The sequence below is a fragment of the Moschus berezovskii genome, chromosome 8 (genome assembly GCF_049115385.1).
Source record: "Moschus berezovskii isolate FMDL1 chromosome 8, NW_MosBer_1.0, whole genome shotgun sequence".
NCBI lineage: Eukaryota > Metazoa > Chordata > Mammalia > Artiodactyla > Moschidae > Moschus > Moschus berezovskii.
The window spans coordinates 66,413,310-66,426,311 of record NC_142467.1 but is presented as its reverse complement, the minus strand read 5'-3'; the positions used below and the strand labels follow the sequence as shown (position 1 = coordinate 66,426,311).

The window sequence follows — 13,002 nt, the reverse complement described above, 5'->3', positions numbered from 1 at the left end:
TCCTTGGGCAAAGTCTGGGGCAAGGGTGGTGGAGAGGGGCAACAGAGCCACTGGAGACAGGATGGCTTGAGTGGGGTCCTGTCCAGTGAAGCCTGTGGTTTCGACCACCTCCACTTTCCTCTGATGGTTGGGCTGCCCTCACACAGCAACTGGGACTTTGCTTACACGTGCGCCCCAGTGCTGTGCCTTCCTCCCTCGGGTCCCCCACATTCACCCACCCACCCTCCTCGTTTTTCAGCACAACAAGGCCAGTCAGCCTTCCCATGGCGTCCCCCAACTTTCTCCTCTCTATGACCATTTCAGCAGCCCACACCCCACACCTGCACCAGCCGACATCAGCCAGAAGCAAGGTATGGATCCTGGATGGGAAGGGCCCAACAAGACCCAGAGTGGCGGGGAAAGGGGATCAAGTCCCTTCTGAGAGCAAGAGGCTAGACCCTTTTTGAAGGCACCAAAGGGTTAAGCAAGGTGGTACCAAGTCTAAATTTGAAGAGTTGAGGCTAGGCAGGAGACTGAATCCTGAGTGGCTAACCAGTCCCAGTATGGGAGTAGGCCTCTGTGTGAAGATGATAGAGAACTTGTAGTCTTTCCCTCCCCACAGTGAGAAAATGGAAAGTGGTGGTTGTGATGGCTGATTCACCTCAGCCTCGGGCAAAGTCATTCTGAAATCAGCCACTGTCGGCTGTGGGAAACCTGCTGACTCAACCCTGGGGAGGAGGGGGCAAGAGAAACGGGTGGAGCCCTGGGTCCCTGGGCCAGGGGGTCTGCCTCCTGCCCAGAGAGCCAGGCTAGAGCCCCCAGCAGAGACCCCAGTTGTAGACCAGCAATGAGCCAGGGTGCTGCACGGTTTGGTCTTCCACTCCTTCATGACTCCACCTCTGCCACTACCCAGCCGCTGTCCACAAGCAAGTCACACCAACCATCTGCCCTTGATGCCCATAGTCTACAAACGGGGCACTCTGATCACACCAGGATAGTCCTGAGAAGACCAGTATATATGTCTGGTCCTCCAGCTCAGGGAGACGGGATCTTGAGGGCCCCACAGGAGGCTCTAGGATGCAGGATCCAGCTGGAGCAGCTTCCAGGTCAGGCTAGCTCACTTACTCTGCCCCTCTCCCCTGCAGGAGTTCACAGGCCTCTGCAGACCCCTGACCTCTCTGGCTTCTACTCTCTGACCTCAGGCAGCATGGGACAGCTCCCCCACACCGTGAGCTGGTGAGTGAGGGATCAGTGGGAAAGGGGCCCCTTGTGCTGGCTGGACCCATGCCCGCCCTTCCACTTTCCTCCTCCACTTTTCCATGCTGAATACCTTACTGCCAGCTCTACAAAGGGAACAGGGGCTGGCCAGCGGCTCTAGCCATGCCTCAGCCAGCCACACAAACTCCCTTTGGAAAGGCAGGAGACCCGACCCTGTCATGCTCCACCTTAATCTCGAAGAGACTTGAATGGGGGAACCCTGGGCTGTTTAGGGTCATGAATATGTGAGATAGAAAGGTAGGCCTGAGCAGGGAGGTGGCAGCTTGCAGGGACACAGAAGAGGCCATTGTTTCTCAGTGGCCTGGTGGACAGAGGGATGCTACCTACTCGCCTGTGTCTACTGCCAGCTGGTCCCCTCCTTGGCGGAGCTGCTTGAAGGTCAGAGTCCTTCTTGCCCCTATGGTGCTTGCTTCAGTCCAAACTCCTGGCAGTCTGCTTGGAGAGTCCACTAATGCTAGGCCAGGAAAAGCCAGCCTGGATCCTATGCAGCAAATCCAACCATGAGCCAAAGGGCCTGTCTTCGGCTGGAGCAGGGGCTTGGCAGGGTATGTGACCTTTTGCTCATCAGCCGCAGTTTGACCGAGCCAGGTCTCTGGCCTCTCTAGGTTGGGACAGTCACCCAAAAGTAGGAAAGCCTGGCTTCCCTGGGCCCACCTGCCTCTTTCTACTTGTCCTTTATCTACATTCAGCTCACTCTTCTATGTCCAGATTCTCTCTGGATAAAGCTCCACCTTGAATACAAATCAGGACTACCCCCAGGACTGACATGTGGCAGGCAAGTTCTGGGCACCAGAGAAGCACTGCTAAAGTGGGCTGATCCTCAGGTCCCTGCCCTCTCAGATCTCAATCCACCTAGTGTACAACTCAGACAAGAGGCCAGTTACAGAACATGGGTAGCAGTGCTTTGACTGAGGGCTATAGAAGCCTGAGGGGACACGTCATCCAGCTTGGGATTCCCAGGGCTGTTTCAGAAGAAAGGCCGTGTTGGCCAAATAAGACCTTGACAGATGACCAGGAGTTTGAAGCAAAGTGGGACAGAACAATCCTAACAGTGTTAACAGTGGGCATAAAGGTTCTATGGCAGGTATGGAAATATCAAGCCCAAATTTCACAAGATAAGATTGGAGGGGACCCAGGGACCTACTAAGCTCAGTGCCAGGAGAGTGCTGCCATTTCTGGCCCTTATACACCAGTAGAAAGGTTAGCCTGCAGAGAGAAAGGTTGCCCTCTGGTGGCAGATAAACTTAAAACATACACTAGAGTGGTCCAGGCAGAAGCCAGTTTACCTTATTACACTAGGGGTCAGGCCTGAGCACAGAGGGGAGGTCCTTCCCCCCATGTGGCCAGTAGTCAGACTAACAGTTGGCCAGTAGCCAGACTGCTAACAGCTATCTCTCCCAACCACAGGCCCAGCCCTCCTCTCTACCCCCTGTCCCCTTCCTGCGGATATAGACAGCACTTCCCTGCCCCCACCGCAGCCCCTGGCACCCCCTACCCCAGGTGAGTCCCACACCCTGCAGCTAGGCTCCTGCTTCCTGTTGCCCAGGCTTCAGTGCCCACAAGAGGCTATGCCCAGGCCAGTGCTTGCCCTCTGTTAGTCGTCTGTCCATCCGTCCGTCTGTCATTCTCCAGCCCCGTGGTGCTGCCCTGTGACTGAGAATGAGGCCAGTGGGACTGTAGGAGGCTTAAGCCCAAGCCATACTGTGCAAGCACCAGAGCAGCCAGAGACAGTGCAGGCAGACACGTGCAGGTGTGTGCGCACTCACCTCTGTTGCGCATCCCGAAGACAGCCAGTCAGGACGCCTCTCCTGGACATTCCTGGAGCTCTGTCCAAACTTTTGGCAGCACCTTTACATGTGTCTTAGGGGCCGCCTGCCCAGTGACTCCATATTGTACAAGTGGGAACTGTGTGTCCACGTGTGTCCCTTCACTTAGCTCACTTCCTCAGGGACAGACCTGTCCAGGTATGGAACAGGTCTCAGGTATGGAACACGTTTGTCAGCAGACACTTCTAGATACTGGAGCTGCCAGCCCAGGGTGGGAGGGAGAGATATAGCAGCTATCTGGGTGAAGGAGAAGCCCCGAGGAGACCCAGCCATGTCTGATGGGTCAGGACAAGCTTCATGAGGCTAGCTCTTGAGTGAGGGCAACAAAGATAACAGCAACCAGCTGGAGATGGCTGAGGGGCAGCAAGTGATGGGAAATGGGGTGGGGAATGGGTGTGCAATCCCTAGGAAGAAGCCCGGGTTTATTCTGTGAGCAGCGGGGGAACAGCAATCAAGTGCTGTTGTATGGAAGGAGACCTGGAGGGGTCAATGAGGAGAGGACGGGCAGGCTGAGGCTGAGCTGGTGAGAGCAGGAGATGAGAAGGGGACAGATGCGAAAGCATTCAGGACTTCAGGAACCAGCTGAATCTGACGCACATGTAGATTCTTGCACCGTGTCTGTGCAGTGTGTTGGGAGGAGGTGTCTGTATTTCTGTGTACTTGCATGCAGGCCAGTGGCATTGGGTACCCGTTCAGCTGTCCTCGTGTGCTGTGCAGGGGCCTCTGTGTGTCCAGAGATCCGGGCCGTCCGTGCCTGGCTCAGTGTTCACTCTGCTTCTGCCTCTAGGTTCACCCATCCACCCCTGATGCTGGGCTCTGGTGTCCCTGGCCACCCCGCAGCCATCCCCCACCCAGCCATCGTGCCCTCTTCAGGGAAGCAGGAACTGCAGCCCTATGACCGCAGCCTGTGAGTGGAACACACACTTGTGGTGGGAGGGGGCGTGTGGGGCAGGGCAGACCCCAGGACACAATTCCTCTCCCCAGGGCCAAGCCCTCCCTCCAGGGGCTGCCAGGAGATCCCCAGTCAAGCTGTCTTGTGGCAGTTCACCACTTATCACTGTTTTTTTGACCCTCAGAAGCAGGAGTGGGGTGGATGGAATGGGGAACAAGGATTTAGTTTGAGTCCAGAGAGGAGGGGCTTTCCTTACTTAGCTACAGAATATAAGGAACAATAGTGAGCTCTGCTCACCTACTTTGGGGCAGCTAAAATAAGATACCGTTTATAAAACCTTAGTATATCTACCCAATCACACACACAGAGAGACAGACAGACACACAGGACACAGGAGAGGGGTGCATTAGGTGCACACTGAGGGCTCCTGAGTGTTCGTGTGTCCCTCAGGAAAGCGCAAGCAGACTCCAAGGCAGAGAAGGAAGCCAAGAAGCCAACCATCAAGAAGCCACTCAACGCCTTCATGCTATACATGAAGGAGATGAGAGCCAAAGTCATTGCCGAATGCACGCTCAAGGAGAGTGCTGCCATCAACCAGATCCTGGGCCGTCGGGTGAGGCCACGGGGGAAGTGGGCTGGTAGGGGTGACTACCCTGACTACCTTCACCCTGAGCAGCCTGCCAACTCTGATGCATCCTCCATCTGCCCCCCTTCCCCACTGCAGTGGCACGCACTGTCCCGGGAAGAGCAGGCCAAGTATTATGAGCTGGCCCGCAAGGAGAGGCAGCTGCACATGCAGCTATACCCAGGCTGGTCGGCGCGGGACAACTACGTGAGTGGCCAAACACACGCTGTAGGGGAACCTTCTGCATGCCATACCTCAAGCCAGTCTCACCAGAGGAAGTCAGAACTGCTGTCCTGAAGGCACACAGGAGGAGGGGACAGGGTGGAACAGAGGTTCAAGACCTTTCATGGCTAACTCAGGAGAGGACCAGATGAGGGGAGCTGGCCCTGAAAGTGGGCTTGTTCGTATCCTGTCCCCTCCCCAGCATGTGCTTCCACACAGGGCCTTTGTGCAGTATTTGATTAGGTCAGCAGAAAGAGGAAAACAAACCTGAAGTCACCTCCTCCTTCAAAATGGAGGCCAGTGTGGGGAAGGGAGGAGGAGCCCCTAATTTCCCTGTGGTCACCTAGCAAAAAAAACTGGTGTCAAGAAAACACCAGGGCCTCTAGGTCAGGTCAGAGGGGACGATGGGCCGGGAACCCCAGGGGCAGCCTGACTAGGCAGTAGGCTGCAGGTGTCCCACCCACTCGCATCCAGAGTTCTGAGCATCTTCCACTTTTTTCCCTGCAGGGGAAGAAGAAGAGACGGTCGAGGGAAAAGCACCAAGAATCCAACTCAGGTGAGGCCTTCCCTCAGAGCTAGGCCTGCATCTCACAAATCAAAGCCCCACCAAAGAAAGAGCTGCACTAAGTCCCAGGGAGTTCAGATGGTCGAGAATCTGCCTTCCATGCAGGAGACCCAGGTTTGATCCCTGGGTTGGGACGATCCCCTGGAGAAGGGAACAGCAACCCACTCTAGGATTCTTGCCTGGAGAACCCCGTGGACAGAGACTGGCAGGCTACAGTCCGTGAGTGGACACAAGGAGTTGGACATGACTGAGTGACCAGTACTCTACTATTTTAAGTCTCAGGGAAGACCAGCAGAATTTTATTTTTGGCTGGGCTTGGTCTTCATTTCCGCATAAGGGCTTACTACAGTTGTGGGGCACAGGCTCTAGGGCATTCAGAGTTCTGTAGTTGCGGCTCCCCAGCTTGCAAGCACCGGCTCCATAGTTGTGGCACACAGTTGCCCTGCAGCAGATCTTCCCAGAACAGGGATCTGTGTCTCCTGCATTGGCAGGTGAATTCTTTATCACTGAGCCACCAGGGAAGCCTGAAGCCAATTCTTATAATGGTTTGTGACCCGCCACACACACACACTCCTTAAGCCCTCCTAACAGCCACCCTCTGCCGGAAAACCTAGTGAGGAACTGGGTGAGTCAGGACGAAACCCAAACACTGCGTCCAGACTAGCTCTGCGGAGGTGAGCGTCGGGCGGTCTGGGTGGAGTGCGAGGCCTGCTCCAGGCCTGGGCCCTACAGTCACACAGCCTGTTGGCTGGTGCATAGTAGTTTCTCTATCGCCCCACCTACTTCCTCATGGAGGTGCCAAGTGCTCTGTATAGAGGACCCAGGAAAGCCACACCCTGCTCCAAGTAATCTTCCTGTGGGTGAATTCCTGTCCCAACTCAACAATTCACACTCCACCATCCATGAATGACTCTCTCAGTTGTGCAGCCCCCACACGGGGGGCTAGTACTGGGGCTCAGCAGAGTCCTCAATCTTTTCTCTAAGATTAGACAATGTTCAATCGTGTGTAGCATAGGCTTTAAGCTACAACACAAGGGGAAAGACTGGACACTGGCAAAGATGAAGAAAAACTCATGGCTAAAATAGACGGATAAAATGGGCAGGGCCTTGGGGGAGGGGATTGGAAGCCCTAAGGCAGAAGCTTGATCCCCATGGGCCCTTCAGGCGCTTCTCAGCCCCTTTGCTGCAAGGGGCCCCACAAGGCAGAGAGGAGCCAGCCTGATAGGGTCTCCTCCTTCCGACCATTCTTCCCCTGCCTCTATACTGCCAGCTGGGTGCCAGCCTTTCCTGATACCTTGGCTTTGAGCCCTTAGCCTCCCACTAAGACTGAACAGGCCATGGAGAGGCCCTTGCCTGTAGGGACTGTGGGGTATCTGTGACTGGCTAACACTGATATTACCTCTTCTTTCTGGGCCCTGCTCTGCCCTGCTGCCTGCCTGCTCGCCCTCTGCCCTGCTCTGCCCCTCTGGCATGGCTGTGAGCAGACCCTGGCTCGCCTAAGAAATGCCGTGCTCGCTTTGGCCTCAACCAGCAGACGGATTGGTGTGGTCCGTGCAGGTGGGTTTGTCCCCACCACCACCCTCCCTTTGCTTCAAGCTGCTTCCCTGACTCTTCACATTCTGCTGGGCCTGCTGTCCTCCTTTGGCCTCTAGCCCCGCAACACACCCACAGATTGTGAAGGCAATGCCTCCTAAGGATGAGAATGAACACAGCTTGTGAGGAAGATCACTTGGGTCTAATGGAAGGAATAGGGGAAAATATCCTGGATGGAAGGAAAGGCAGGCTTAAAAGGCATCTCTAGTGCCTGGTGCCCAGGGTTCCCTGGAAATGGTTATCTGGTGCTAATCAGGCCAAGCAGGTCCATATTAGACAAATCTCACACACAGCATTTAAGTGGCTCAAGCCCCTGTCCCCAGGCCTCAGAGTCATCGTGGTCCACCAGCTCCTTCACGTCAAATTGGGATCCCTGTTGTACCATACTGAGCCTCAAATCTAAGAACAACAAAGTAGTACTGTAGTAGAGAATAACCTGACTAAGGTAAATGCCCAACAGCCATGTGACTTACTGAGACCAGAGGTAGGGAGAGGTGAACACAGGTACCCCTGGCACCCATACTCAGATCCTATGGCATTAAATGTGTTTCACCATACAATATTTGTATATGGAAAAGAAAATATACCTACCAAATGGCTCAGGCTAGGCCGGCCAGGGCCAAGGCTGAGGCTGCCCCAGGCAGTGTTCACTGACTCTAGGGAACACTTGTTCAGTCCTGAAGGGTACCCCCACGTTCCCTGTCCAAGAACAAAGAGGAATTTGGGGGAATAAGTGTGTGTACATATGTACACATGATGGGAAGCAGCCCTGTCCTCACACAGAAAATAAGATGGTAGGAATGGGTGAGACAATTCCCTTTCTTCCCCTTCTCTGCTCCTAGCCTAGCTCTAAGTATTTGGAATGCTCAGGGCGAGAAGCCACAAGCACACATTAATCAGATCTGAGCTTCACAAACACGTGAAGGAGAGCTGCAACAGCCTAGACTAGGAGACAGCTGTCCTTGAAGATAGCAGGCAGCCCATGCGCGGAGCTACAAAAGGTCCCTATGCCATCTAGTGGCTCTGCTGGGAACTGCACCTGTCCATGGTCTGGGCCAGACCCAGCAGTTGCCATGCTAAGTCCTAAGGCATAGGCATATGTATGAAGTCATGAGGAGATAGGCCTGTACAAGGACAGCATTTTTTGGTTGTGGTGTATGACTATGAATTCACCCTCTGTTTACAGATAACTCTCTTCACTATTCCTAGGAGGAAAAAGAAATGCATTCGGTACTTACCCGGAGAAGGCCGCTGCCCCAGCCCCGTTCCTTCCGATGACAGTGCTCTAGGCTGCCCCAGGTCCCCAATTCCCCAGGATTCACCCTCGTACCTCATGCTGCCCCACCTTCCCACAGAACTGCTTGCTAGCCCTGCAGAACCGGCGCCTACATCACCAGGTCTCTCAGCCACGCTCAGCCTCTCAGCCCCCTCAGAGCGACCAGCAGAGTACACAGGTACAGCAACAGGAATCTCAGAGACAGGTAGCCTAGCATGCACAGGACACATAGCTTCCTCCAGGGGCTCACCCTCTGAGAGGAGACGACAGAGTCCCAAAGCAGGTGGAAACCGGCCAGGGGGCCTGTTGGCTCCCTCTCACAGCTCAGGCCCTGGAGGTTTCAGAGTCTGCACAACTTCTGCCTAAACCTGGGGCCATCAATTCAAACTGCTCCAAGTGATGGGAATCAGATCTGTGTTGTATCATTTCTTCAGGGGCATCCCCCATGCCTATGGCAGGCTCCCTCCCTCTGTCTTGACAGCCAGATGCCCCTGCCCCCCTTGCTTTTCCTCTATAAGTCATAGGTGGACTGGACTGAGCCCAGCTGCTTTCCATACTCCCCTCCACCACTGCCCCACCTTCCCTGTACCAGATACTTCATGGACCAAGAACCAACTGGTTTACCAAACAACATGTAAGCACAGTCACAACCACAAAGCTCAACATGACAGTGCTTCTCTCTTAAGGGCCTGGAGAAGCCCTGTTTACAGAAAACCATCTGCTATCTGTAAGCTGAACCAAGGGAAGCTTCTTCCCAGATTCCTTTTAGCAGCTTTCGATAAGTGAATGGAATAGGTTAGATTTAGGCCTATCAGCCCAGCAACAGGAATAACCTGACACTACCTTACAGGCAAGTGCGGGTGGTGAGCGTTTGTGGCTATAGTTCAAATTACTTGGAAATGTTTCTTGAGAAATTCAACCACCTAAGAAGCCCTGACACCTAATGCCCGAGTCGCTGGTTCAAGTCAGTTGTGGCTCAAAACCAATGTGCATCCTTCCCCACTTCTGAGAGCCCTGTCCACAGATCCAATTCCAGCTTATCCACATCAGTCTAGCCAGCTCTTTAGACAGTTCTGAGAAAGGGCAAACCAAACCTCGGGACAGGCAGTACCTATTTTCCAGCATGTAAGCAGGCCAGCTTCAGTTTCCCTATGGGGCTGCAGGAAGGAAGACCATACAACTAAAGCAGGAGCCCAGAAAACCTCTAGTGGTGAACATCGGGTTTTCACCACAGCCTACTTTAACCCATTTCTGAGCCAAGCTTCAACCCTGAGCCTTAAAAAACAAACATTTTTTAATTTAATTTAGTTTTTTTTCTTTTTGCCTCTCTTCACTGTACGTAGCCTGAATCCAAAGAGAAAAGGCTATCTTTGTACCCACACACACCCCCCTCAACAAAAGCCTAGTTCCTACTTTAGCCACTGGCTTCTCAAAATCCAAAGATCATTTGTTTCAGTGTAGTGCTGCAAGAAGTCTTGAGAGAAAAAAGGACCATTGTAATATTCAAGATATTTTTGTATTGTTAATGCATATCACAGAAAAACTTTGATATGAGAATAAAGATACTTTTTACTGGGTTTCTTTTTCAAATCCTGCCTCTGAACAATAAGCTGTTTCACTGACAGTATGCCACTTGTTTCTTTTCCACAGTCATAAAACTGCAGGTTTCTTCTCTATTATGGGACATATATTCAAGACCTTGAACCAGGGATTTACTCTGGTCACCTCTCCTTAAGGGATTTGGGGCCTGCTCCAACCTAGAGAGCTCATGCTAGGTGTACAGCCCCCATTCCAAGCTGCGATCTTAACCCTGCTGGTCCTCTGACCTCACACTGATGCAGGCACAGGCCAACCTGCCCCCATTGCTTATATGGGGATGGATTGGAAACTGCCACCCACAGCCCCTAAGTCAACCCAACCAGAAACAGGCGCACATCACTGGGCTCAATTTCCCTCTGAAGGCAAAGAGAAGACAAGTGCATATCCTATTCTAAGGAAAAAACACAAAGCAATCTTTTATAACTTGGTATCATCGTAAAACCCAAAAGATGGGCATTTTAAGCACCCTTTTGTCCCAAAGACTGGCAAGATGTGTGAAGTATTTACTGAAGTATTCATTTTATACAAAACCTGTGAAGTTTACAGAGCCAGCTCAAAAGGTCAGTCGACCATTAGATATAAAATGTTGACCAAGAAATGTATCACAATAGCCAGCTGCTGGACCACAATCATGTTTTACAATTTTCACTTGATGCAGTTAATTTTTTGGACTTTAAAAATATAAAGTCATCTTCCAGGGTAGTATCTTGAAGTAGGCCACTGGAAGTTGTAATCCTAGACATGCTTTTTTCTGGGTGCTAGAGGAGACCAGCCATTCTCTTGACATCTGTCCCATTTAAAGAAATCCACTCTGGCTACTGGCCTAGTTGTTTCAAAAAACTGCATTTTAACCAAGGCTTATGCAAGACTGGGTTGCTGCATCTGATCTGGTGTCTTATTTAAGAGCACACGGGATACGTAACAATGCACTCTTTGTGTATGTGAGGGTAAAGAGTTTTGGCAACATTCTTAAAAGCAAACCAGCCTTAAAAATAAAAATTAAAAAAAAAAAAAAAACTGACTTCAAAAGAGGAAACTCAAGTCTTCAGAGATCACACTAGCACATTCCTGTGAGGCCGCAGGGTGACTTGAGAGTGTAGCCTCAAATTCAATTTCAAACACCACAGCAGTCCCACCTCATTTCCAGCCAAAAACTAGTCATTTTCTGAGGTATTTCTGAGACACCCGAACTTCCCTTACAGATTCCTAGACGACTGGTAGATTTGTTGCAATACAGATCTTGTTCCATCCCCTGCTAAAGCTGCTCCCGCTGCCCTCCCAGGCTTAGAACACATGGTGAGGGCTCTGCCCAACAAGCTAGCAGGATCTTCCCAAGTCTCCCAAATTGACAATATTCCCCCCTTTATAGGAAGCCCTGTGGCTTAACTTCAGAACTGTAACTACATTTTGAATAGCCCAGAAGCTAAGCTGCCCAACCTTATTCAGTGTTCAATAAGCCTGGCTAAAGAAGGCCAGAATGGTTCTCTACACTGTTCTAAAGAAGAAAGGCTGTTAGTTCCTGCATGCAATTCTAGGGGGAAAAAACTGCACATAGAGTGGGCAACGGTAACACAGACTTGCCAGGCCTATAAGATGTGAAACCAAAAACTAATTCATTATATTAAAAAAGCTGAACTGCCTTTTCTGTCAGGTTAGAAAAGCTGTTTTACTCTAACTGTTTCGAGTCTCCAGAGAGCTTTAAGAGTTCACCATAGGGGATTCCCAGGTGGCGCTAGTGGTAAAGAACCCGTCTGCCTATGCAGGAGACCTGTATTTGATGCCTATCTCAGGAAGATCCCCTAAGGGCATGGCAAATGCCTAGAGAACCCTTTGGACAGAGGAGCCTGGCGGGCTACAGTCTATGGGGGTCACAAAGACTCAGACACAACTGAGCATGCTCACATACAAATGGGTTCTTGAAACAGAGCCAGTCACCAAAGCAGAACCGGTTCCTAGGTTGTGTCACCCCCCCAATCCCAACTATTCTAATCACCTATTTCAGACCTCAAATTACCATGGACCTCAGGCTCTCTATATTGGTCTGCTTGTCCACAATGGGCAGTGGGAGTCTCAGAGGAGCCATAACTGAATGTACTCAGGGAGTACAGCAGGGAGAGGTACAACAGAGATGGGGACAATCCCACTAGTAAAAGCCCAGCCTAGGTCCAAAGAGATGTTGAAGAATAGTATGGGATTGGCTAGAAAAGAGTTAACTGGAAAGGGAAAATTCTGTCCAAGGGGTTAGAGTGAGTCTATGCCTAGTGGCCCCCTGAGTTAGAGAAGGAAAAAAGGGGGGGAGCACTAAAGGACAGAAAATTAAAAATTTGTGAGCTCTCTCAAACTACCAAGAAAACTTCATATGCCCTGAGTCACATGCCCAGTGACTCACTGCCACCATCCTTCTCCAGCTAGTTCCAGACTAAGAATTACCATGACATCATGCTGTCCAACAAGTTACAATATAGACTTTGCTTAATTAATTCCAGCAGCAGGTATGTACAAACAATTGTAGAATAAACAAATCACAGTATAATGCCACTCTGGGATCTCTAACTTTTATAAGATACCTCTGTGAATCTTTGGAAAAATATCAAAACTAAGTAATATCTATTTTGTATATTAAAGATGGATTTATGAAAGCAAGCTAACAATAGCACTTCAAAAGAGGTTAAGAATTTTTAGAGGGCATATATCCTTAACCATCAACTCTCAACAGCATTACACTGCAGGGAGCTCCTGTTTTCAACTTATCCAAAACCACACAGGTCCTAAGAGGCAGAGGCAGGGCTCCAGCCTCACAGCTTGACTTCATACTAGAGTATTAGCTCAGAATAACTCGGAAATGAGAAGGCAAACAGGTTGACAGGTTTGCTGTTATGCTGTGGGAAAGGGCCCCTCACTTTCTTTGGATAAAAATAACAGGCTAGAAATCTGTTAGACACATTCAAGAAATAATGAGTATATAGCAGAAAGGGAAAAGGTTAGGAAAAGTGCTGCCGCCAGTTTGAAGGGCCTCTTAATAAGAGTCCATAAATTGCCTGTTTTCTTAGATGAGCTGTCAGATCTCTATTAAACATGATTTAAAGACTATGGCCAAGGTCTACAGAAAGTCAGGAAGGGAACAATTATACTGTCTGTCCACTCAAT

At 51.0% G+C, this 13,002-nt stretch overlaps 1 protein-coding gene across 4 annotated transcripts in view; it reads left to right on the top strand.

Moving 5' to 3' along the window:
- TCF7 (transcription factor 7) overlaps nt 1-9,846 on the top strand; it is a 31,852-nt gene extending 22,006 nt beyond the window's left edge. Inside the window, exons 4-12 of one of the 4 annotated variants that reach the window (XM_088838658.1) lie at nt 239-350; nt 1,125-1,215; nt 2,665-2,757; nt 3,871-3,990; nt 4,426-4,588; nt 4,700-4,807; nt 5,330-5,378; nt 6,872-6,944; nt 8,190-9,846. In XM_088838658.1, coding sequence (XP_088694784.1) covers nt 239-350; nt 1,125-1,215; nt 2,665-2,757; nt 3,871-3,990; nt 4,426-4,588; nt 4,700-4,807; nt 5,330-5,378; nt 6,872-6,944; nt 8,190-8,622 — 1,242 coding nt within the window. In that variant the 3' untranslated portion in view covers nt 8,623-9,846. Of the gene's footprint in view, nt 1-238; nt 351-1,124; nt 1,216-2,664; nt 2,758-3,870; nt 3,991-4,425; nt 4,589-4,699; nt 4,808-5,329; nt 5,379-6,871; nt 6,945-8,166 lie in introns of all 4 variants that reach the window. The other 3 variants (XM_055429322.2, XM_055429324.2, XM_055429325.2) reach the window with 3 other exon arrangements.
- The last annotated feature ends 3,156 nt before the right edge of the window (nt 9,847-13,002 follow it).